Source organism: Branchiostoma lanceolatum, chromosome 7 (genome assembly GCF_035083965.1).
Source record: "Branchiostoma lanceolatum isolate klBraLanc5 chromosome 7, klBraLanc5.hap2, whole genome shotgun sequence".
In the NCBI taxonomy this organism is placed as follows: domain Eukaryota; kingdom Metazoa; phylum Chordata; class Leptocardii; order Amphioxiformes; family Branchiostomatidae; genus Branchiostoma; species Branchiostoma lanceolatum.
Window position 1 is genome coordinate 21,525,861 of NC_089728.1, and position 26,876 is coordinate 21,552,736.

General features: G+C 39.9%; 1 protein-coding gene across 4 annotated transcripts in view; it reads left to right on the forward strand.

Annotated features, from left to right (window-relative positions):
- The window catches only part of LOC136438144 (adenylate cyclase type 2-like), a 109,702-nt gene that overhangs the window by 80,882 nt on the left and 1,944 nt on the right, over nucleotides 1–26,876 (forward strand). For all 4 annotated transcript variants that reach the window (XM_066432868.1, XM_066432869.1, XM_066432870.1 and 1 more), the window contains 17 exons: nucleotides 479–606; nucleotides 2,459–2,617; nucleotides 12,132–12,264; nucleotides 14,563–14,760; nucleotides 15,125–15,186; nucleotides 15,662–15,742; nucleotides 16,121–16,190; nucleotides 16,743–16,840; nucleotides 17,282–17,366; nucleotides 18,216–18,344; nucleotides 19,561–19,680; nucleotides 21,734–21,906; nucleotides 22,359–22,446; nucleotides 22,915–23,076; nucleotides 24,109–24,255; nucleotides 25,076–25,171; nucleotides 25,455–25,578. In XM_066432868.1, the coding sequence (XP_066288965.1) occupies nucleotides 479–606; nucleotides 2,459–2,617; nucleotides 12,132–12,264; nucleotides 14,563–14,760; nucleotides 15,125–15,186; nucleotides 15,662–15,742; nucleotides 16,121–16,190; nucleotides 16,743–16,840; nucleotides 17,282–17,366; nucleotides 18,216–18,344; nucleotides 19,561–19,680; nucleotides 21,734–21,906; nucleotides 22,359–22,446; nucleotides 22,915–23,076; nucleotides 24,109–24,255; nucleotides 25,076–25,171; nucleotides 25,455–25,578 (2,053 nt within the window). The remainder of the gene's footprint in view (nucleotides 1–478; nucleotides 607–2,458; nucleotides 2,618–12,131; nucleotides 12,265–14,562; nucleotides 14,761–15,124; nucleotides 15,187–15,661; nucleotides 15,743–16,120; nucleotides 16,191–16,742; nucleotides 16,841–17,281; nucleotides 17,367–18,215; nucleotides 18,345–19,560; nucleotides 19,681–21,733; nucleotides 21,907–22,358; nucleotides 22,447–22,914; nucleotides 23,077–24,108; nucleotides 24,256–25,075; nucleotides 25,172–25,454; nucleotides 25,579–26,876) is intronic.

The following is a 26,876-nucleotide window of genomic DNA, read 5'->3' on the forward strand; positions in this document are numbered from 1 at the left end:
GTAGTAATTGAAGGGTATGCATTGAATTTGCCCAGTATAACACAGGTATATATTTTTAGTAAACTTTTTGTGCCAACCGACAAGTTTTTAGTAGCCTCGAGCATCTAGCTACTGTGGCTTGAATAAAGATTTTAATCCAGTTCTTTCAAAATTTATTGATTTGAATTGCTAATGCTTACATGTACTCCACTCAGATCCAGCTTTGCAACCCTTTGTGACAAGCGTTATTTGACCATTTCGTGAATTTTTCACCAGGCGAAAAAGGATTTTATGTCTCCCTCTGAGAGACACTATATGTCTAGCATAAACTAATTTCACACAATATCAGCCGACAAGGTAAGGTTTGGAGGTAACATCACAAGTTTTAATGTAACGTTGATTGATAAAACTCGGCAACTGACGCCTGTTAACGTGTTATTTGACCATTTCGTCAATCATATATTATACTTATTAAGTATTCAATTCCTTTGTGTTTCAGAAAAACAACTGTATGAGGATTAAGATCCTTGGTGACTGTTACTACTGTGTGTCCGGGCTGCCTGACCCCATCCCAGACCATGCCAAGAACTGTGTGAAGATGGGTCTGGAGATATGTGATGCCATCAAGTAAGCCTCGCATTTCAAACTTTTGTGATAAGGCCACACCAATTTTTTTTTTGCTTCTCGGAATAGCCAGCCCTGTTTTTTCCATTTTGAAAAAAAAAATTGGGTCACTTTTCCCATTCACAAATTTTTACCCACGATTTTACTATTTGTTCAGTTGGAAAACTAAAAAATAGATTATAAAGGCCTGCACATACCTAAAAAGTGTGGTCACATTTTATCATCATGTTTTAATTTTTCATTTATTAAGAAATATATATCAATCCATATATTACATGGGAAAGGTGATTTGTTACAGAAATTATAGTGCTAGATCAAAGACAGGCCTTGGGTGCTTTGCGTAAAATGAGCCACACAAAGCTGAAACTTGAATAATCCTCTTAATATTCTCTATGTTTAAATTTGTGAACCCTTATTGTCACCCCAGACTATTTGCCAAAAGGTTTTTAAACATCAATTTTTCCACCCTGTCGCACCAATCTTTCTCTAGAAAAAAATCTGAGAATCAACAAATAGAATTGGTGTGGCCTAATACAGTCATCTGATAAGGTGACCACCTCCCCAAGGTGACTGCTTTCCCAAGGAGACCACTTTGAAGTCCCTTGAAATTTCCCAAGAGACCGACTGAAGTATTGAGGAAGACCATCCAACTAATGCGATTGCACCCAACATGGTTTGCCGACTACACATTACATTTCTGCTACCATGCAATTTACCAGCATGTGGTCTTGGTAATTCTTTTACACCAACTGAAGGAAAATTGTGCATTCATATTTGGTTGTATTTGCCCCCTGGGAAGTAAAGTGTCTTTAGTGTTGAGATCTCACACCTTAAAGAGTGCCTATAGCTTGAAGGGGTTACCCTCTTAGTCTTACCCCTGGTCTGGCGGTAACCTGTCTTTCAAGACCTCCTGTCTATTTAGAAACCACCTGTGCTTAGTTCTTTGAGAGGTCACCTTATGCTTTGGTCCCATTTCCAATCCGAGGTCTGGCCGGGCAGCTTGTTGGAACAAAAAATATGATATAAAAGACAACAAAAGACACAAAATGTGTACTAAAAATTAAAATAAATAACCATATATTGTGAATATTCTTGATATAAATTTTCGTTTTCGCAAACAGCCCAGCTGGGCCCCGGAGTTGAAATGGGGCCGAAGCATAAGCCAGGTTTTACTGTATCAAGAAATAGATCTTTTATCAATGTACAAGCAGGGCATTCTCACTAGATGGCTTTAAGCAACACTTGGAGGAGGATATGAACAAAAACATTATTTGATGTACCCGTGTATCTGCAAACCTGGCATGTCATACCGAACTATATCAGAACCGAAAGTTATTCTGATATACAGAATATCAATAAAGATATTGAGATAAGGATGTTTCTTTCATAACAAAGGTCTTTATTCACAACCACATATTTGACAAGAGCCAACCTTTTGATGGCTCTGTGTCATATGTATCAGGGCAATTCTGACTGGAGAAAACAGACGGTCATCAAAATGCTGGCTCTTGTTAAATATGTAGTACTAGGTAGTAGTATCCAGTATTTGGTTAAACTGCTGCCGGGGACCCTGACACGGGTGGGCAGCAGTCGGCTATAGTCGTCACACCACTCTTCCATGCGGCTCTGTTCTGGGGGTTTACACTGGTTAGGTATCCATTTACACCTGGGTGGAGTGAGGAATGTTGTGTAAAGTGCCTTCCCAAGGGCACAAGATCTTTGACATGACAGGATTCAAACCCGGAACCACTTGGTTCTTAGCCGAACGCTCTGCCGTTGCGCCACACAACCCCACACAAATTTATGATTCAAACCTGTATACATGAAAGGATGTTTCTTGCCTACCGTTCTTCAGGAAGGTAGCCTGGGCGACCGGAGTTGACATCAACATGCGTGTGGGGGTCCACACGGGGAACGTGCTGTGTGGGGTGATCGGTCTGCACAAGTGGCAATACGACGTCTGGTCACACCACGTCACACTAGCAAACCACATGGAGTCAGGAGGAAGGCCTGGGTAGGTTAATATAGTAGCAGTAGTAGAAGTAGTAGGTGTAGTAGTGGTAGAAGTAGTAGTATTAGTAGCAGTGAATTAGTAGTAGTAGTAGTAGTAGTAGTAGCAGTAGTAGTAGTAGTAGTTTAGTAGTAGTAGTAGTAGTAGTTCTGTAGTATATAGTAGGGGTGGGTACCGGTATAGAAAATAAACGTCCAGGTCAGCTCTAAGTTTGGCCCCCTTGGAGCTTGTTCGGAACTGCAGTGGGTATTTTTGTCTAAAACGTTGGAGGAGGATAACTCAAGCAGGGTTTGGTGGATTTTCATTGTTTTTGGTGATTATTAAGTTAATCATAATAACTTAAAGATGCATTTGATGCAAGTCAGTGCCTTATTTGCATAAGGATGAGGAAGAGTTGAAATTCCTTTTCAATGTGCTATTTCTGTGATGTCGACCTATATACGAGGACACCATATCAATCAATCAATCAAAAATGGTTTTATTCATCAACAGAACCGGCAGCACTACAATATGCTGAATTGCGCCTATTACTTTGATTACGACATTCATCGTACGAAACATACATATTCAGGAAACTATTGCACTTACATGTGTATTGTCATAAAATCCACTCATCGTTATAAAATACTGTTACATCTAAAAGCCAATACACACATGTACAACATCAAATCCATTGATTCTAACATAAGACTGATCAGGCAGCAGTGTCATTTTGTTTCATTAAGTACATGTATCCTTAGAAGTGATGGCACTGGACTGTTGCTGAACGAACTGGTGCGAGTAGTACATGTAGGTAGAGACAGAGTGTGTGAGTTTCTGAGTTTATGTCCATGTGACGCTAGTCGGGTTGGGGGCAACAGGTCTACAGTTCTCTCTGATTTTTCCATGCTGACAGCAAACCTCATCATCATCAAAGTATTGTATACAAGCCAGGGCCTTATTTGCCTAACTGATAAGAAACTACTATTAGAACAGCTTTCTTTGCCAATATAGCACTTCCATACTTTGATCTTGTTCTATTTGGGTAAATATCATCAACTCATACAATATAATTTATGCAACCTTGTTTGCATAATCATTGAGAAACTTTTATGATAAATCATTGGTAAAAGTTAACATCATTTGGCAAAGGTATGGATTCCTGGAACTCAAGTAATAATTTGTATGAAAAACAAATTTCGCTGAACCAATCATCATCCTGTTCATGATAAACTACTTAGTATTGAGGATTGACGACCTGCCACAAGGTTTTCACGGTAACATAACACCTGGCAAATCACCACTAAAACCACAAATTGAACAAATCACAGTCTGATTTCTCCTTCTCCATACTGATGACGTAATGGTTTATTGGTCAGAAGTAACCCGTGCAATGGCAGCCAGTGCTGAATTGGTGCAGGGTTTACAATCATATTATACAGAACATCTTAAAGTTTGCACTTGCACTCTGTGGAACAATCGCAGTCTGGGCGGCTGCCATTCGGCGCCAGCAGGTGACCTCAATACGACCTTCCCCAACCGAAGTCAGGTACCCATTCACACCTGGGTGGAGTGAGGAAAGTCGTGTAAAGTGCCTTTCCCAAGGGGCATATCCGGGCATGATGGCTGAGTAACCAATAAGAGTGGAGGCTTCTGATTGGTCAACAAAGCCAGGCTGTATACAGTTACGGATTACAAAGTTACCATTTGGTGTGGAAAAATGGTAACCCGCTGGTTCCCATATGGCTCGGTCACCACCAAATCTCCATTCGGTCCGATAGCGAGACCACCTGGATCTGACACGTTAACGATGGTGCGGACAAATTCCCCATGACTTGTGAACATGTCTACCCGATGGTTTCCCTCATTGGCTACAATGATGCGACCCGAGCTATCAATACAAATACTTCGTGGATTGTGCAGTTTTCCTTCAGCACTTCCGAAACCTCCAAATTTGAATAACAAATGTCCAGAGGTGTTGTACACTTGGACAAAACCAGATGAAGGATTTGAAACGAAAATATTTCCTTTGTTGTCTGTAGTAATTTGTGCAGTATGAGTTTGAAAACTGTGGTACAACGAGCCGTTTGAATGGAACATCAGAACCACATTTGGACCAGACCGTCTATGATTTTGTTATTGAATTCATCAACAGTGATCTTGGGCTTTGACTCCAAGGCTTGAACTTCAAAGTTTGCTAGTACCACACCGTTCCGATTATATTGTGCTACACGTACTGTATGATTATAATGATTGATTTCGTGTCCTCCCGTCACCCACAAATGATCATCTCCGTCAATGGCGACATCAGAAGGGCGCATCGTTTGATTTCCATTGCCACTGGGGACTACCGTTGGGAAGAGGCGGAGGAAGCTCCCCTTCATACTGAAGACCTGCACTCGTCCCCAGTAATAATCAGCCACAAATATTTCGTTTTCCGCAGACACAGCCACTCCGAGGTTAAGAAGAAAGCTTCCCGGTTCTCCAGAATGTCTTCCAGCCCCCCCGAATATGATTTTCTCTGCTTTTCCGTTTTCTTCATAGGTCTCTGCATGAAATAATTTCAAAATTACACCAAGTCATATTATTGTCTTTCTAACGCTAGGATTTAGCTTTTAACATCCAGAAATCACATATTTGTAAAGGTGCAACAATGGGTTGCGCATATGCCATATGTCAAAGCTTAATCACAGAGCAAAGATCATTACAGTGCCTTTCTACTCAGTCTGTCTATCATTTTTCCTGTAAGCCCTAGTGCTCAAGTTGTCCATCACAATTGCTTGGTATTGGTCTTTAAAACGGATGAATATGACACATTATGATACTGATTTTAAGGAAATGCGTTGCATTGACAAGGCAAATGTAGATGCAACATTATTCTTTCATCTGTGCTTTGGTATGATATAGACTATCATGTTAATAACTTAAAGTCACTAATAACTAGAAAGGCCGTCATTTGCCCCTGAGCAAATACAGCATGTTTAGCCATACTCCTCCCCATGCAAGAAGTGGGATGTCCCAAAATAACACCTGGGCAAATCGAAATATTAACTGCATGTAGAAAGGCAACATTTGCGAGAGCATTATACTTCGACAATCTCCCTCCTGATGCATAAATGGACTGTTCCAAAATCACCCGTACAAAAACTCTCTCTACAAGTTCTGCGAGACCCCAAGAGCTTCTTACTGCAAAGGCTTGCGTGTGTTCCTGCAATATGACCTCAGTTAACCTAAATAGAACAGTGTTCTTTGGCCAGTAGCAAATGGAACGCGGGGATCCTTAGATAGAACATGGATTCCTTGGCCAGCAGCAAATAGAACATGGAACGTGGATACCACTTTTGGCCTGTTTTTGGTCTGAAAATGGGTCCAAAAGTCCCCAAAATGAAGCATTCTGAAGTGATGTACACCAGAAATGTGATTGAAGTCCTGTAGGGACATGTTCAAGGCACCCTTGTACCGAATTTCAGGTCACTTGCTTGCAATACCAGGGCACAGGAGCCCAAAATATAAAAATTGTCTAAAAATGCCCCAAAAAACCTCCATAAAAATGTTTTTAAGGCCTGTTTCGAAACAAATGAAAAATCACCTAAGGGTATTTGCCATCTTTACCTACATGCCAAATTTCAGGTCGTTTGGCCCAAAACTGACGGAGTAGATTCCATTTGAAGATTTGGCAGGAGGAGAAGAAGAACGTGAACAAAAACAATATGTTGAGCCATACTAGGTATGGCTAAACATAACAAATGCAATGTAATCAGTTGGATACAGCAGGGATATGGCCTACTCCCCTCTTTCCTACCGACCGACCAACCGACCAACCAACCAAAATCAAACACTGATCAACCAACCAAATACCTGCTCCCCTCTTTCCTACCAACTGACCAACCATCAAACCAACCAACCCAACAAATAAAGGTACCTTGCGTGCTGTTGGAAGTTGACGTCTGCGTGGTTGTCCAGATACCGGTAAAGTCATTGGCAAATATTGGCTGTGAGAGAAGATTGATTTGATGCTGTTTTAGTATTTTTCTTTTATTTCTCATGTAAATAGTAAAGGCATTGATCACATGAGTCTCTGTAAAGAGCGAGAAAGCTTGCAAGCTTACGGTTTGAATATCCCGGTTGTTGAATGATACCCCGCCGATAATTCCACTGATGACTGATGACAACAGGACAACAGTTGTTATCAAAGCAGCCGATAAGCGCAGATATCTGCCTCCTAAAAAATTAGATACGTAACATTAAATCATCTGGCCATTTTCAAGCCACACCGAGTTAATGTGTTTGGGCATTTTATTCTGAAAATAGTCGAGCAATTGATAGAGAACATAATTAAAAATCGTTTAACAGGGGATATTGCAAATGTTCTGGTTCTGCAGCTACTATTTTTTCTAAATCCAAAAACATGATTTTATTGGCAATTTGATATTGAACTTGGCTTAGGCAACAGATGCATTAGACAGAAACAATATTCTGATCCCCCTCCCCCAAATACCTTTCAGATAGGTGGAACAACCATTGGACAAACTTGTGCGATGTTAAGAAATTTTGGGTAGACGTCTTTAATTTGTAACTTTTACCTTTACTTTGCAGTGTGTTTCTGGATACTTGTTTGTCAACTTGTAGTGTTAGTAATCTAATTTCCGCTGTCTTGTTTTCAGTAAAAAAAAAAAGGACTTTGATCTATGGCAATTATCTCATTGAGACCCATACTGAAGATTTTGGAAGAAAATGCCCTCAGAATAGGGCGATGTCAGGAAATGTCGGACTAAGCTTGAAAATAATGATTGTAGTCACTGTGTTGTTTCCAATTTTCAGCCATAAATTCTTAAAACTTAATTCTTCTATTGATTTGACCCAAAAAATGTCCTGGATCTAATCCCATAAAAAACAATATTCAAGGCATCTTAACTCACACTACACTGTAAAATGCTCAATATGATGTAACAGAGTGACATAACTTACCGCACAATGTTTGTTCTTTCTCCTTGTATCCAATCGCATTTTTTTTCGGCTGGATGTCGGGGTTGTCATCACGTTTGGTGTGTTTGTCGTTGTCATCATTGTCGTTCTTCTTGTATCCAACAGCATATGGCTGGATGTCGGGGTTGTCGTCATGTTTTGGATGTCTGTTATTGTCGTTGTCATCTTCGTCCTTGTATCTAACTGCATATGGCTGGATGTTGGGGTTGTCGTCATGTTTTGGATGTCTGTTATTGTCGTTGTCACTTACATCCTGGTAGTGGTATCTAACAGCATATGGCTGGATGTCTGGGTTGTCATCATGTTTTGGATGTCTTTTATTGTCGTTGTCATCTTCGTCCTTGTATCTAACTGCATATGGCTGGATGTCGGGGTTGTCATCATGTTTTGGGTCTCTGTTATTGTCATCATCAATTTCTTCCTTGTATCCAATAGCATATGGCTGGATGTCATCATGTTTTGAGTCTCTGTTATTGTCGTTGTCATTTTCGTCCTGGTATCCAATAGCGTATGGCTGGATGTCCTCATCGTCGGCTAGACTTGCGGGTTCAGGGACAGCGTTTAGTTTGTCCATCAGATTGGCGTTCCCAGTGTTTTGTGGGATTATCGGATTGGGGTTCATGTCATTTTGCGGATAAATTGGATTAGAGTTCACAGCATTTTGCAGAAAGATAGGAGTAGCATCCACGGCATATTGTTGGTCTGTCAAACTGGCGTTCTCAGCATTTTGCCTGTAAATTGGATTAGGGTCTTCGGAGTTTGGGTGTGCGATCGAGTTTGTGTTCGGGGTGTTTGGGGCGTACGTTGGGTTAGGGTGTAGCTTGTTGTTACTGTTATACAAGGTCACGGTTGAAGTTTTCCCGGATGAGTCATGTGCAGCCGTGTAGATTGGGGTTTCCTTGCTACCAGTTGCCACCGCTTCTGATGTTTTCGCTTTTCCCCAATTTGACGTCACAAACGTTACATCATCCTGGCATAGGTATTCAACAGCGTATGGTTGAATATCGACATCAGGAGGCATGGGCTGGGTCGTTTGTCCATTGGATGCTGCTTCATCAAATTGTATGGGTTTTTTAGCATAATCATCACCTAGATATTCGACAGGATACGGCTGGATGCAGGAGGTGTCTTCACGGTTTATGGGTTTGCCATCGTTAACATCATCATTATCTTGGTATCCGACAGCATACGGCTGTATGCAGGGGTTGTCGTCACCATCAGGTGGCCTGAAGATTCTTTTCACAGTGCTCACATTTTGACTTGCTCGCAGCATGTTGCCTCTTTGCAAATTGTCTGTGGTGACGCTTGGTACAACGTTGGCTGCGAGGTTGTCTGCCATGATTTCAACGGTTGTTGACGACACACCAGCTAGAGGTTGTTCTGAGGTAGACATACGATTACAGGGTATTTTATGCTTCTTACATCAAACAGTTTTTTGCTGATCCCCTGATCTGTTTGTTTTGGCGATGTTGGTAATCCGTTTCTTTTACTTGTCTTTATCTCTTCTCTAGAACGTAGTCCAAGTAGAGTCGTTGGATCGTATCGGCATTAAGACTTCCTAATCCTTTTTGCATTTTCCTTAATACCTTTGGTCAGCAGTGCTTGATGAATAGACCCTAGATTATCTCTCCCGTTTGAAACCAAACAGTCCAAAAGATCACGCTGAAAGTTTTGACTCTCTGACAGAAGATTAACGTTAGCCGATATTGATAATTGTCTGTGTTTGTCATGATTTTTTCCTTCCAGGCTGTTGTCATGTACTTTGTTTTTGTCCTTACATCAAGCAGTTTTTGCTGATCCTCTGATCTGTTTGTTTTGGCGATGTTGGTAATCCGTTTCTTTTACTTGTCTTTATCTCTTCTTTAGAATGAAGTCCAAGTCGAGTCGTAGGATCACATCGGCATTAAGACTTCCTAATCCTTTTTGCATTTTCCTTAATACCTTTGCACAGCAGTGCTTGATGAATAGACCCTATATTATCTCTCCCGTTTGAAACCAAACAGTCCAAAAGATCATGCTGAAAGTTTTGACTCTCTGACGCCCACGTAAGATTAACGTTAGCAGATAATTGTCTGTGTTTGCTTTCATTTTTTCCTTCCAGCCTGTTGTCATGTACTTTGTTTTTGTCCTTACATCAAGCAGTTTTCGCAGATCCCCTGATCTGTTTGTTTTGGCGATGTTGGTAATCCATTTCTTTTACTTGTCTTTATCTCTTCTTCAGAACAAAGTCCAAGTAGAGTCGTAGTATCACGTTGGCGTAGGCTTCCTAATCGTTTTGTGCGTTTTTCATAATACCTTTGCACAGCAATGCTTGATGAATATACCCTATATTGTCTCTCCCGTTTGAACCAAACAGTCCAAAAGATCATGCTGAAAGTTTTGACTCTCTGACGCCCATGTGAGATTAATGTTAGCCGATATTTGTCTGCATTTGTCATGATATTTTTCCTTCCAGCCTGTTTGCAAGGCATAGAGAAAAAAAAGTACTTTGTTTTGTCTTACATGTAGTGTGAATTCTGCATCTTCAATTGGTCAACAATTTTGCTTTTGTATTGTTGGTTAGAAAACGACTCTGTTGATAATCATTCTTTGTCGTCATTTGCACTTAAGAAGCCGCAGGACTTTAATTTGTGTTGTAAGAATGATCACTGAAGAGCCTCTGTCACTTTGAAGTGATTGCGTAACTATATAACTATTGATGCACAACCAAAACTATATCCTAAAATCACACCAACATAAAGCAAATGTCATGGATAGTGGTTATTCTTACCAAGACGTGATTCATCGGAGACTTTGAAAGCTGTTTTACATGTATGTTCTTCTGATACTGATTTAAAAAAAAATATCAATGTAGACAATCTTCGACATTGATGTTTATCCCGGGCGGGCACCAAAGAGGATTAGAACATATCCTTTGAACTTTTCTGATCAAACAGAGGCTACAGACACAAGGAATATTCTGTACAAAGGTATTGAATAAATCCGTACAAGAAAACTAGGAAGCCTAATCCGATGTAAGCCTATGTCTCTACTTTGACTACCATTGTCAAAGACAAGTAAAAGGAATGGATTACTAACATCTGTAAATCAAACAAATCAGGAGATCAGCAACAACATGTTTGAAATCTGCAAATAAAGAAGGAAGCAAACAACTTCTGTCTTTTAATGCTGATAATTAATAAGACGTGGGTGTGGATTTTGAAAAGCTTAAGAAGCATGCTTTATACTTGCTTACTTGCTTACTTGATAATGTCGAGACCTTCCAGTCTCGAGTCGAGATGCTTTACACAAATGATTGAAACCGGGTAAATCAGAAGAATAGGTTGAAGGTTATGTTCTCAGGCATTTCGCCTCTCAAACCACCAGAAAACATGCAATTTTTTGCAAAAAAAGATTTTTCAATCATCAGTTGTTGGGGTTCACAAACAGACATACTATTATGCTGTAGCTGTGACGTTTTCAACAGTCATTTCACTTAGTCTATTTCTATTGATCCTTATGTACAGACAGGCACAAAACATAATACTCATCAAATATTATAATAAAAAAAGTCATGTTCATAGCACAATCTGAAGGGAACCCCCACAACGATGATTACGGATATACATGCATGTACATTAACCATCTGTGTGGTTTGAAAAGATGGTTACCGTGTTGTACAAGGACGTGGTCACTACCAGATCTCCATTCGGTCCAATAGTGACACACCTGGATTCATCACATTAACAATGGTGCGGACAAACATGTCTGCCCGATCGAAGACCTAATTTGCATAATAAATGAGAAAATACTATAATTCTATAGTGGTAAATGATGGGAACTTCATTCTTTCAGCTTTTGGAAGGTGACTAAATGTGGACATTATTAGATATAAATCAATAAATGAGTAGCTTCTTCTTGGTCTCAGTTAATGATTAAAGTTATCAATTTTCAAAGTTCTGTTGTGTCCTTGAATCATAACTACCACCCAAAATTCAGCACCGAGGACAGCAATGTAAATTGCAGTTGCGGCTCGTCTACAGAAAAATGGAGTTATCTAATCTTGTTATTTCAAATGATTAAAATGCCTGTTGATGCAGACATGTCCGAGATCCATTCCATTGCAAGAACGTTGTTTTTGAAAGAAAAATAATGCTACTACAGACAGAGGGAAACAGAGAGATCTCATGTAACAAAATTGATGGTCTAAAATGTTCAAATCTAAGCCTGTTGCTCTTTGGACTCTGGCCAAACCAACCATACCATCCTGCCAGTCTTTGATTACATCATTTCCTGCCTCACATCCTGTTACTCTACAACATTTAGATAACTACACACAACACGACAAACAAACAAAATATCGCACCAAAAAACAGTACTTCCGGTTTTTTAGAGGTCATAAGATATGCCTCCAGAAAACTGTTTTTAATAGAATAAGCTGCCACAGATATTTAATGTGATTACAAAATGTAAATGATAAACTCAAGAAACTGACTTGGCTTCATTTTTTAGCTGTACTACGGCCTTCCTCATGATGACTGACCCAGGCATTTTGATTGGTTGATTTACCCAGGAGAGTTCACATCACCAAGGCAACGCTGGACGAGCTGCAGGGTTACTACAAGGTGGAGCCAGGGGACGGCCATCTCAGGGACGACTACTTAAAGGAGAACAATGTGGAAACTTTCTTTGTCATAGATCCTAAGGTACGCATGGAGTGTAGTAGATATGTAACGTTATGTATCTTAATTCAAGGCACACTTGGTTTGATTTATTTATTTGGCTGTAAAAAAAGTACAGCCAGGGCTACCCTTACTAACCGAAGGCTATTACAAAGGGTTAGCCATGGGAACAATATTTAAAATTCAATACAAATTTTCACAAAGCACACATGAAGGTGCAGTACTACACAAAACGCAAGACTAGAATACATAGAATAAACAAATACAGCACAAAACCGAAGCACATATGGAAAAGCTATATGTAAAATCGTTAACAAAGCCAAGCCAGGCACCCTTCTCCTACCTCATACTCAAGTTGAATATTTCAAGTACTAGTACATGTACAGGTATGTATTGAAATTCCCTCTTGTATGTTTCACTGAAGGATAGACAAACTTCTAATTGATTGTAAAGCTTAAGAAACATAGTATCTGTATCTGTATCTATATAGCCGGTATAACCGCCATCAGGCGTAACACACCAGCTTCGCAGGCACGCGGCGCGGCAGCAGCTGGTCATATTACACCGAACGGTCTGTTACACCTAGTCTTTGCATATCTGACTGCAACCGTTCTTTAAAGCTACTTAGTGATGAAGCTCCTACAGTACTTGATGACAACGAGTTCCATTCTACTATGGTTCTCGGGAAATACGAATTTTTGAACACGTCAATCCTTGGCTGATAACTCTGGTACTTAAAAGCATGACTATTTCTGGTCCTCTTCTGAGCTGGCATTAGATACTTATCAGTCGGTACGTCCACAAGTTTATTAGTCATCTTGTACATCATGCAAAGTCTGGACATTGTTCTCCTGTCCTCAAGTGACATCCATTGCAGGTCTGCTTTCATTTTTGTTACACTGGCGCCCCTTTCATAGTGTAGCGCATGTTAGAAGTACGTACTAGATAGCTTAAAAGATAGAGTTAAACAACCACAACATTAGGTTGAACAAGGTACATAGGTTGTTGCTTAAAAATCTAATCTCCAGTAATACTTTTTTGTTTTTGTTTCCTGGTCATTTATTAAAATGCCCTGGGGCAAAGTGTGCCTAAGCTTATTGACGTCAGACCGCCCTTCATCTTATTAGGAAGTTCATTTAACTGCTCACCAGGGCATCATTCCTTTTTGTATAAACCCTCTTTTGATGAATTCTAAATGGGTCTGCCTCTCCTTGTGATGTCTTTTTAGGAAAGATTCTGGCAGCTTACGATGAAAATAGACTTTCTGTGTGTTTTGCAAATGTACATAATTTGTAAGAGCTTGCTGGTAAGATAGGTAGGATTATTCACTTAGTACCTTTACTTACTTGGAAGATTATGTGTGACAGGGGCTTAACAACTGCTTTGAAAGCCAAAAAATAAGTAGCTTGGATGACAGAAAGAAAATAGACTTTCAGTACATGTGTTTTACAAAATGTACATAGTTTGTTAGAGCTTGCTGATAAGATGTGGATCATTCAGTTAGTGCCTTTACTTAGTTACTCAAGGCCACACCAATCTATTTCCTTGATTCTCAGACATTTCAAGGTGAATATATAAATATGAATATGTAAATATATCAACTGGACATCAAAAAAGTAGAGAACAGGGAATTAAACTTGAATATGACTATATTCATTTGATAAATTACCGAATGCATCAAGGCATAAACCTAGTCCTCAGGCTTTGTTTTTATGATATTTTTCCATATAGCACATATTTGGAAAATCTGAGAGCCAACATATTGAATTGGTGTGGCCCAAGAAACTGTGGCATGGTTTACACATGAGTATTTTAGACAAATTGGACTCAGGACTGTGAAAGCAGAACCCTAGGCCACTCAAGTAGCCTTTTTTGTAGGAAAACTCCACTTGAGCAGCCCAAAAGTTCCTCACACACATCCCCAAGTCGACTCCAAAAACTGTGGATTAAAGGAAACCCAAGCAATAGTTGGGCCTGAAAATCGGATTTTGAAAGCCAATTTATTTAGTAATTTCCATATATATTTAGTTCAAACAACACTATCACAATGTATAGTGACGTCCATCATGCATACGGCATCGTTGTGATGTGGGAACTCACCAAATGTCGTCACCAGGGTTTTTTGTAGGCTCGTGAAAGTAAGGGAATCATTGTACGGTACGTTTTTACGTGGTTTTAAAATGTTCAAAATATGAAGTCATTGCACAAATATGCTAAATAGTGTTAGTAAATGTCACTACCATAAAGATTTCAGCATTTTATTTCCATAATTTGGGCGCTGATATTGCTTTGGTTGCCTTTAACAGTTGTGCTTAATTTCAGGCCAGAAACAGGGTGACCCCACACATGTCCCAGCACAGAAAGTTAGCCAGGGACAACAAGCAGCGGGCGTCGGTGCGCATGACGCGGTACCTGTCCACCTGGGGTGCCCACAAACCCTTCCAGGACCTACCCGACATCAGTCGAAACAGGAACATCTACCTAACGCCTGAGTCTCCCAGACCCACGTCACCTACAGCGGTAAGGGTCTCAATATAGGTTTATTTTCAAGTTCTTGCCTAAGGGCTAATTGCAACATGTAACAGTATTTATAAAAAGTCTATATACAGTACTATACAAGATAGCACAGTTAACAAGTGGAACAAAGAACTATTCTAAAAAGGACTACTGCGGAATACAGTCTAAGTCTTTTCCACAAAATCGCTAAAGGGGTATTCATACAGTGTTAAGTTATACAATAACAAGTAATGAACTGAATTGACAAAACAAACTTGATTTATTTGATTTCACATGCATGAAAGACTTTGCTCTGACAAAGATCCTATATTGACTTGAACTGAGGTAATTTGTTGAGAACTAGATATAATTTATTTTTAATCCACAGCACCCAGACCAGGTACATGTGAATGTGATCAGGATAAACTCAGTGCCCTGTTCAGATGTAAGGTAAGGAATCAGATTTGTTCATCAATCTTTGCCCAAAAATATTTTAGCTGCACAGTATTATACTTCTTTGCAGTTGCTCAATACAACAAATTTGAAACTTTTTCATAATAAGAAATCCTTTATATATAGATTTTAAAGCTTTATACAAAGTCATCCATTGGTATGAATAATGAAAAAAACATTGCTGTCAATGGCAAAGAACGAAGACTTTTTTCAACCTTTATTTAACCTTGAAAGATTACACTCTTTTGCCAAGGCCTTTTTTCAAGGAATATCATTATTGTATCTCTGTGTTTGTATGCTTAACTTAAAAACCACCGCAAATATTTTTGTCCAATACTGCAGCAGTATGTGACTGTAGCACTGCCGCGAACTCAAAACCACTGCAAACACTCCATTATCGCCTTGACGTGAAATACGAACCATGTGAACTTGAATGCATGTACAGTATGTCTGACAATCCTCCCTCCCACAGTGCCAGTGTCCAGCCATGTGCCTTGGAAGACCAGATCAATGAAAGGATGGAACAGGCCATAGAAGGCATCACTACACACAAGTAAGAACAGCTTATTATAACTTAATCATGGTCATTACTGCTAACTAAAGGTGATTATTATTCTGCCAAGTTGGTAATATTTCTATCAAAGTTTCTCTGTTGATGCTTTGATGGGATGATCAATAAAATAACTAAAAAAAAAGTAAGAGCATCCATAGAGTATAAAAGTTCAATATAGTTTTATGGCCTTTGAAAATTGGCATTGAAATTTAGGGAAGTGTTTATTTACCATAACATCTATCTTTAAACTGTGATGGAAGGGATGAAAAAAAAGTATGATCCTTTTTGGAACTTTGTAGTCTTGTTTCTTTTTGTATAGTAGTTAGGGACCAAAAAAATGAGTTTTTGTTAAAGTTGTTGTGATATTTTCTACCACAGGCAGTGGATCAAGTCACCAGACATGCACAGGCTGACCCTGGGCTTCAAGAACCCAGAATGGCAGGAGAAGGTGTGTATCATGGAATATGATAAGCATCAGGGTCTTTTTCTGTTGTGTCATAGAATCACAAGTAACCACCGAGCGTTCAGCACTGAGGACAGCAACACTGAATTGCAACTACAGCTTATCCACAGTGCATGATACTAAAAGGTTTATATTTCTCAGTCTTGTCATCTCAAATGATTTCAAATGTTTGTTGATGCAAAGATATTCCTGAAATCCATTCGATTCCAGTGCATGTAGAGGGAAACAAATAAATTTCATGCAACCAAGCTAATGGTCTAAGATGTTCAACTTAAACCATCAGCTTAGTTACGGTTTTTTTTCATATTTCATAATTAATGTGCATTTTGAAGATAGGCAACAAACATTTCATACAAATTGAGGCTTTTAACCCTCCTAGTGTCAAGGCCTAGAATAACTAGGCTTAATTAATGTGACACAGGTTAAAGAATGGGCTGACTTTTGTATTAAAGTAGAAAAAGTCTTCCATCCATTGAAAGTACCATGTTGACACTAATGTTCAAAACTCAATGTTGTAACTGATTTTTTCCCACACAGTATCGAGAGATGAAAGTGCCAATGTTCAAGTTCAACGTGCTGTGTGCCTTCATGATCTTCGTTTCCATGGCAATCGTCCATTTTACTGTTCTTCCTAAGTGAGTGGAAAATTATACTTTTCATAATTGAAAATCTAATGATTGCATTGCAATGTATAGTCTCCAGTAAGCGTTTTGTTATAGCATGTTTTTTTTTTCAATTGTCAAAAAGTATCAATTAGGAAATATAAAGTAATCAGCAACATCAAGAACTGGCAATACCCTGATATTGCAGTTGCACTGACAGAAAAATTAGTTAATTGAAATTTGAATTGAAAAGTAAAACATTTGAATAACAATTAAATTATAACATTTGCATCACCATATCGAAAACAAAAGCACAAAAATTCTGCTGTTTTAGTTGGTGTAAAAAGAAGACGCAAGAAATGAATAAGACTTGTAAGATATGCACCATAGATTTTAGATCATAGATTCTGATATGTATTGATAAAAAATTAAAGGAGAGCTATCACCGACTTGTCCTTCTTGCCCCCCATGTAGAACCCCCATCCTGATTTGGAGCTATCTTCTCAGCACCCTCACACTGCTGTTGGTCTTATTTCTCAGCTTTGCAGAAAACATACAGGTAACAAGCTTTCCTTCTCAGCATCAGTTTGTATATAATCTACGGTAGTGTCCGCCATTCTTACAATCAGGGATATCACTTTTGCATCAATCTTTTTAACCTTCTCCTTGCCAATTTCTGCTGTAGGACATTCAAAGTTTACAAATATTATCCCGACGTTTGACAGAATCTTGATGATGATACGGGACCAAAATTATTACCATTCCATCATTTTGACAAAATTGGTTTGTTTAATGTCAAAAAGACACGAATTAGTTCAAATCATGCCACGATTTTGCTAAAATCTAGTCCTTGAAAAAATCCTAACCTTGGTATAATGTAATCTGATCACTGTTAAATACTTAATAACAGATGAGCGGTCTGACCCAAAGACCAGTCCCGGCCTGGCATCTTCCTTGTCATCATCATCATGAATACCCCCAGATGACCCAGTGGGGGGCAAAGTAGGGGGGGGAGGTCCTGAGCTAAGGCGGGCAGGCCTCCAGCCTGGCACGTTAAGACTCAACAGTGGGAGCCGTCACAACCGTGCCAGGCAGGGCATTTCACTGGGGAATGGTACGGGGGAAATATTGAATATTTGTATGTGTCTGCCCTGGCGTTGATTGTTTGAAATTTCGTGACTACCCTGGGTGCGCCCCTGAGCTGGTTTCAATAGACTGTCAGTGTTTATGTTAATATGATTGTTAGCTAGCTTGTAGAAAAAGGTGAGGCGGGCGTTCCTCCTCCTTTCAGAAAGAAGGGGCCACTGCAGGGCATTGAGGTCTTGTGCGGATGCAAATAACCCCCACCCATGCACAACCATGAAATTAACGTCAAGTTTCCTCCATTCTACGTGCTGTTTTTCTGCAGTGTTACAAAAAGCACCGACACCCGACGTTCAGCTTCCTGGCCTCCATGACGTCCAGGTTCTGGTGGCTGAGGAGGTGTCTGGCCCTGCTAGTGCTCATCACCATCCTTACTGTGGCAGCTACCAGTATTGTAAGTCTTACATTACAATACTGGACATCTCAAAATGTTCGCAGTGGTTTTATTTTTGCCTTTTTTGTGGTGACCTCTTTGTTGCAGATTCATGACACTGCACATTACTACATCTACTGAAGATCTGTTTCAACTGCGAACTTAAAACACCACAAAAATCTTCTAATCCTTATACACTCAGTAGAAACCAGTTAATTGCAATACGCTTTGTTTAAAAAACCGACCAACTGCAAAGGATTGTGAAATCCCAGACCGTTTCCCCTTAACGCCATTGTTTATCAAACCCCATATACGCAAAGCCTATGATCACCAATAAACGGATAAACGGCAAAAAAATTGTCAAGTTGCAACACATATTGAACCGAAAATATGCCAAACAAAGCACCAAAAGCAGCAGGAATGAGCCGAAAACTTCTTGTTTAAAGATATCAGATCGCAAAAAGGAACAAACTTGTCTGTTTTGAGCCACAAAGGAGGGTGTTATTTTTATGCTGATAGAGCGGCCTGGCAGATCGAGCGCACATCGGCACTGCCATAAAGAGATAGGTAAACAACACATAGCAAAAACTGCCTTGAAGACCACTCAGCAGACTGATGAAATCTGGTCTATGTGGACAGGTGGTCACTATAGACAGGATTCTTAATGCTTGTGTCAATGGGAAAAATTATCTAAGTGACCACGAAGAAGTGGTCAAATTGGCCGGGTGGTACTTATGTATAGGCAGGTGGTCATTTGTACAGGTTGGACTGTATTTTGAATATTGTAGCTTAGGGCTAAGATTTTTTTCCTGCTTAAGTACTTCCTTAGTTGTATAACCTGCTTTCATTCTTTTAAGTTGCCCTTTTGCTTAGCACTGCTGTAAAAATGGTGAACATTTGACCTACATATGAAAATTGTCATGTCTGACTACCCATTAAATTGTAGTCAAATCAGGTCATTTCATCTCCATAACAATTAACTAATCTTATTTATTCCCTTTAGTTTCCATTTTGCCCTATGCTTTTCTGAAAAGATGAACATATGACCTACATATGAAAATCAAATTTGTGAAAATCGTGATGTCTGTACCCGTTAGATTGTGGTTAAATCAGGTCATTTCGTCTCCATAACAATTATCACTCACATTATGTTTCCGTTTTTGTCATGAAAAGATGAATATATGACCTGCATTATATGAAAATCAGATTTGTGAAAGTCGTGATGTCTGTATCCCAGTTAGATTGTGGTCGAAGCAGGTCATTCGGTCTCCATAGCAACGGGAGCGGTGCCGACCCTACTCCCAGCATGCCTCAGTGTCCCAACTCTACAAGTGCCTCATGCGTGCAAGTTTCACCGGTAAGTACTGTAATTCTTGATTTGTTAATTGTAACTTAATTTTAGCTGATTTAACAGCCACTAGTCAACAGCTAAAATTTCATCATCGCAAATATTTGATCACTAATATTTTAGACAGTAATGTTTGTTCCCATCGCTAAAATTAAGTGCCGTGACCTACTCCATTTTCCCTCAACTGCTATATTTTCCTGCCGCTATATTAAAGTGATTTACAGTATTATAATACACAAGTGTGCACAGTAGTGATACACACACGCATGCATATAATCATGAAGTACTGCTACATAATTATCTTTAAGATAAACAGGTTCTGGAGGAAAAAAATGTTGTGTTTCTGGGTACAGGACCAATCATAGCAAAAACCTGCCGACCCTAGCTTTTTGTTCAACTTGTAAAACTGCTGGGAAGGGACATAAAATCTGACATCTGAGTGATGAAAACGTTGAATTTACTACAATGATTTAATTTGAGGTCCAAGCAGGACGTATTATGTCCAAATCATGTTTTACATGTGTTCTGAGGCAATTTACATCTTTCTAGTGGTGTGCATGGCATTAGGAGAGAAAATTGACCACTAAAAGGATGTTAAAGGCCTCAATAACATGACTGAGCTGGACCCCTTATCTACTTGAAGATTAGGAAAGTATGGGGTTGTGTGGCATTTATAGCTCAATACACTGGCGTCTTTTACTAACAGTTCTATTGATGTAGTGACATTGTTGCACTTTGAATTTTCATACATATAACGGGGGGTGCCCAAATATCGGACGTTTTTTTACGCGCTGGAACTCACGGCGCTCCATTGCTGGTTGCCAGAGAATGGTCATGTTTTAATGAATGAATTTTGAACACATTCATCTAAAGACCATACTTGGACAAAAAATGTATTCATACTGTTCATGGGCCCTTCATGCTCCGCGTTACATGCGGAAGACGCTGTGAGACATTTTCACGAATGTACCTTCTGATTTAGTGCTACGCCAGATAGTGTGCCTAACTTCCTACGCTTTGGTAATTTTGCTCTCTTCGGAAGTTAGTGATGAAGTTAGGGAAATGTAAATTAGGCTTGAAGTCTGCTATATTCTAGCTTTCTTTTGACCGGAAAATTTTGACTGTGTGCACTTCTCACGTCATGTGAGAAGGGCTATATCTAGCGCATCCCAGTTCATGTTTCCACGGGAAATAGGCTACTACGCGGCCCGACGTACGTATTGAATACGGCCCGACTTACGAAATCATTACGAATAAACGACACCGCTGACATCAACAATACTCCGTCTACTTATTGGGAAATATCTTCGCCATCTCTGTATTCAGTTTCATTTTCATAGACGGTACCAATCACATGTTAGAGCGTAACAAAACTGTGCGTTGAATCGTTTTGCCACCATCGCGGCCCCCAAAAATGGCGGGAAAACAACGTCGTCAGACGACAGCAATGTTTACGTTGTTTTTCTTTGGTCGGTTTTCTTCTCAACAAACACTTAAAGACCCAAATTTTTAGTGTTTTATGAAGTTATTTTTCTTATGTGTATGATAGCTGTGTGACTTATGTATCTGCTTGGCACAGGTCGTATATTTAGGTGCCGGGCCGTCTAGCTACGCAGTGACCCTCTACTTAGCGCTACCATCATTATTGTCAAAATACTACTTTTCGACAAAACAAGAAATGAATATGTACACATATGTTTTGAATGTAAATGACAATCATGTGCATGAACTTGGGTTATTTACCTTCCTTATCAGCTTAGTTATTGGACACAAACACGGCGTACTTATGCAAAATAAGATCAGTAAAAAATCCGCGCGATGTTAGGGCGCGTCGATGTTCGGGCGCCCCCCGTTATGTATACTGAGAATTACAATATGGTTTTGATGACAAAAATCAAACTACAATGTACATGTACCACAATATACAATTTGATAGATTATGCAATATTGTTGAACTTCACTGTAAATATCATAACAAGTGGACATCTTGGGCTCCCGTATCACATGATATAACCTGTCCAGATCGTTCCAACCAATCTGACTGTTTCTCCCCTCTCCACAGTATTTTTTCCTGAGCTACCTGCTGGGCATGTTGTCCTGTATGGTGTTCCTACAGACAGGGTTCTCCGTGAAGCTGGTGGGGCTGACCCTAGCGCTGGTGGTCTACAGTGTTCTCTTACACCACACACATGCATGGGTCTTCAATGGCTTCGACTGTATGTATACAAATAATAGGTGAGTAAGCTGATTTTAGTTTTTTTTTTTCATATTCAAATTGAGTTAAGTAATAGAACTGCAAAATTGAGCATGACTGTTAAACACAATGTATATAACATCATTCTACTAACATAATTGCACCAGGGTACAAAATCCCGCCACACTGAAAAGATGCCCAATATGCCCAAACAGATCTCCAACCCAACATCCCCTGGAATAGTGTACTCCTGTATATCTAAACCGTGCATACCTGGGGGCTGCTGCACTACACACTGTTTTTCAAAGAGGTGTATTTTTGTAACCTGACTGTAACCCAGCGGATTAATGTTAATGGAGGTTACATTCTCCACTTTAATCTTAGTTTGGAGTAGCTCCTAATTATAATGTCAACATTGTCTTCAAGTGTTGACGTAAGATTAAAATGGACTTGAAAGAAGAGACTGACCCTCTTGTTTTCTGTTATTCTACAGCAAAGATAACTTTTATATAGAGCTTAACCAGCGAGGGACTATCTACCTGGTAGTGCTGTACATAACTATCCTGGTCATCGACAGACAGGTGAGACATTACTGGAATTGATAAGTGATATTCAAGTCTGTTGTACCATTATATCTATTGAGAGTACATAATGTAAAAAGATTGCAATGGATAAAACCATGACTCATATTCTTGTTGATTGTACAATGATCCTCCAATAGAGTCAAAACAAAGATAGGCAGTAAGAAAAAATAGGAAGATTATGATCTAGACGTAGATGTAACAAAGGAATAATTTGTGTAGATAGGGGTAAATGCTTGTAAACATTTGCTGACCATAACAATAAGATTTAAAAGAAAAACACAGACCACAAAAATGTATTATTTTTCCCCTCTGCTATGCAGTAACTAGTATACAGTAACTGCATCACACTCAGGCAGATTATCTATGAAACTGAAATTGGCCAGATTTAGGATTACGAAGTAGAGTTTGAACACATCTCAAATGCACTTTTCAACCCTGCGTCTGCTTGACCGTCCCCACCCCCAGGTGGAGTACACCTCCCGGATGGACTTCCTGTGGAAGACCAAGTGTAGGCGGGAGGGAGAGGAGGTGGAGACCATGGAGAACCTCAACAAAGTCCTGGTGGAGAACGTCATGCCGGTCCACGTAGCAGACCACTTCCTCAGCTCCTCAGCACGGTCCTCTCGGGTAAGTCAAACTTCCTGTGTTACAGTGACGTTGTGTTCTGCGTGATGGTTAGGGTGTTTGGCCCAGAACCCACATTAGTCCTGGGTTTGAATCCCCTGACAAGCCATCGATGTCATGCCCTTGGGAAAGGCACTTTCAACGACTTTCCTTACTCCACCAAGATGTAAAGATGGGTACCTGACTTCAGTAAGAGGAGAGGGTTTTGCTCTATGTTCTGCTACCGTGCCCTTGACACAGTGGAAAAATTATTCCCCACTTCCCCTACGGCCTCAAAAAGCCTATGGGACTACCTTCACCTTTACTTCTGCAGCAGATTGTGCCCATCTTCATGTCTGAAGCCCTGAGCCACACTACTTGGTGCAATCACTACAACAGGGGTTTATCCCACTGGTAGTGGTGACTGTGTGTTTAACTCAACCATACTGTTTTCCAAATGCTGAGTGCTAAGCAGAGAAAGCATCTTTTTAAGTCTTTGGTATAACTTGGTCAGGTATCAAACTCATGACCTACCAAATGCATTAGGCGACTGCAGAGTTTGAAAATGATTCAATGTATTCTGCTTAGACTCAGCTCTTATGGCAAGGGAGGATGGATGGATGGATGGACGGATGGACGGATGGATGGATGGACGAACGATTGGATGGATAGTTAAATTTTTAAAAAGATTTAACGGTTCTTAGTGGCAAATGTGCTAGATGTTGGCATATCCGCAACCAACTCCGCAGTGTGTTTTTTGGCACACAGTTTGACAGATTAGCTGAATAGGCTCGGTGGGCGTCACTCCACCGTCCGGGAAGGTAGTGTAAAGTGCCTTTCCCAAGGGCACAACGTCGGGCATGGTGAGTATTGAACTCTGGACCTATTGATTCCGAGTTCAACGCTCTAGTCGTTACGCCATGCTGACGTCACTAAGAAATTTGAATAGTTTATTTTAAAAGTGATATACAGTAATTGTGCATACTGTATTAAAACTAAATGTTGACTTCTTTTGTGATTATTCTTGCTTAATCTTTATCCCTTTTTTCCCATCAGGAGCTGTACAGCCAGTCCTATGAGTTTGTCTGCGTGATGTTTGCATCCATCCCAAACTTTAAGGAGTTCTATGTGGAGACAGATGTCAATAAGGAGGGGCTGGAGTGTCTTAGATTACTGAACGAGATTATAGCAGACTTCGATGAGGTAAGAACAATTTGCAGTTGAACTTCAGGGTCCAATTTGTTTCTGAGTGTTATTCTCATTATGACACAGCTTCATGGAGTAGTTTTGTCGCGTTTGTAATTTTTGGCCTTCTGAATTGTTTTTTTGTCAAATCATTAAAATGTTGTAAAATATATTAAGCATTGTTATGGAGCTGTAATGTGCTTTGCATCAGACAAGAATAAAATCTTGCATTTCTTAGCCCAAAATTAAAGTATAGCCAAAACTGTCTGCAGCAACTACTCAAGGGACTGGAAGAAAATGGCGGTCACAGTAGGCACAGAATATGGCGGGCTGAGGTGGCTGCTATTGGCAGGATTCTTGATATACAATAATGATTTAACGGTTCTTGGCAAATGTGCTATAGATATTGGCACATTGGTGCAACAAATCTGTAGTGTGTTTTTGGCACACATTTTGACAGACAAGCCGAAGAGGCTCGGTGGGCGTTACTCCACCGTGATGGTAGTAGTATCGTGTAAAGTGCCTTTCCCTATGGCACAACGTAGGGGCCATGGTGATTATCGAACCTGGGACCTATTGGTTCTGAGTCCAACACTCTAACTGTTGCGCCACAGAGGATTCTGAATGCTTAGGTCAACAGCAAAAATAATGTAAGGGCCCATCAAAGGTAGCCATAAGGGCCAGGTGGTCCTTGCAGAGATAGTGAAAAAGTACAGGTTTGACGACTGTATCAATTTAGAAAGTGATTAACAAGAGGAGTCTCTTTTTTAAAAAAGACATTGCTGTCAGCAACAGATGATGAAAATCACCTGTGATCTTTCCTTTCCTATCCCTGTAGCTGCTGTCCAAGCCCAAGTTCAGCCATGTAGAGAAGATCAAGACCATCGGCAGCACTTACATGGCAGCAACAGGGCTGACCTCAACCACAGGCCAGGTCAGGGGTCAATGAACATTATTGCTATCCACATAGCCTCAGCATTTTTCAGACTATATCATAATGCAGATAGAGATCTTGATCAGAGTCTGTAAATTCAAAGATCCTTGAAAGACCGCCAGAATTGAACAAATTTGGTTCATGTCATTGTCACTTTAGATCGATGGATTGAATTTAGGCTTTATGAATGGGAGACCACCCAAGCACATTAGGCGAAATCGTCAGCCTGCGACCTGAATCCAAAATGTATAATTGATGTAAGCTGTGATGATTGTTCCCGCAGCAAGGCGTCTCCTACCCAGAGAAGTTACACCTGATGGGGAACATGGTGGACTTTGCTCTGGCTCTGGTGCAGAAACTCCATCTCATCAACAAACACTCCTTCAACGACTTCAAGCTCAGAATAGGTGAAAACTTTAATATACCTTGTATCGTGTCAAATATACCTTGGCCGCGAAAACGTTTGATACAGGTGTTCCGCATTGTGTGATAATTTCCCGTATTACACAGGGTTCTACTTTTATCATGCAAGCTTCCATAGAATATTTAGAATGTATTTCGAGTGCGCCGCTGTCGAAAATTCGAATACCGGTTTCAGAGGTTGGAATCGATGTTGTTACGATTCTTTTTGTTGGAGGACACAAAATTCTCTCAACTTCAGGCACATTTTGCAATGAAATGTGTGTTTTTTCGGGTGGGTATGACATAAATAAAATACAACACGGTGTATTCCGCATCACCCTCCGTCTCAGCCCTCCCGCAGGTCGCATCTCCCTCCAGACGGCATACACCTCGTTGTATTCTATATCATGTGCAGTGGTTTGTGACCCTGCTGCTTTTCATATGGGTCAAATTCCAAGGTCTGGTTACTTTGTTTCTTAAATGGGGAAGCCTGATCTCAGGTCAGAAATAGTGACCATTGCTTGTCTTATTACTGTTTCTTAAGTAGCACCAGGTCCTCTGCAACCACCTCTGTGTCTTTAAGTATGGGGAAGCCTCAGGCATGTTAAAGAACTCAAACAACAAACTTTTCGATAAGGATAAAGTGTTGCACTATTTTTCTTGGATAATGAAACTAAAAAGTTTTAAGCTAAATTTTGCGTACGTCTGCACCAATTTTTGGGTCAAGCTGCTTTGCACTGTCTGCCATAAAAAAAAGCATCATGCTTTGCATCATTTAAGGGAAGTTGATGCTTTGAAATTACGTGTACTTTAAACCAGTCCGCATGTATAATATCACAACTAACTTTCCTCTGCTTTTCTTGACTTGTTAGGAATTAACCATGGTCCAGTGGTTAATTCCTAACAAGTCAAATTACGTGTACTTTAAACCAGTCCGCATGTATAATATCACAACTAACTTTCCTCTGCTTTTCTTGACTTGTTAGGAATTAACCATGGTCCAGTGGTTAATTCCTAACAAGTCAAATTACGTGTACTTTAAACCAGTCCGCATGTATAATATCACAACTAACTGTCCTCTTCTTTTCTTGACTTGATAGGAATTAACCATGGTCCAGTGGTTAATTCCTAACAAGTCAAATTACGTGTACTTTAAACCAGTCCGCATGTATAATATCACAACTAACTTTCCTCTGCTTTTCTTGACTTGTTAGGAATTAACCATGGTCCAGTGGTTAATTCCTAACAAGTCAAATTACGTGTACTTTAAACCAGTCCGCATGTATAATATCACAACTAACTG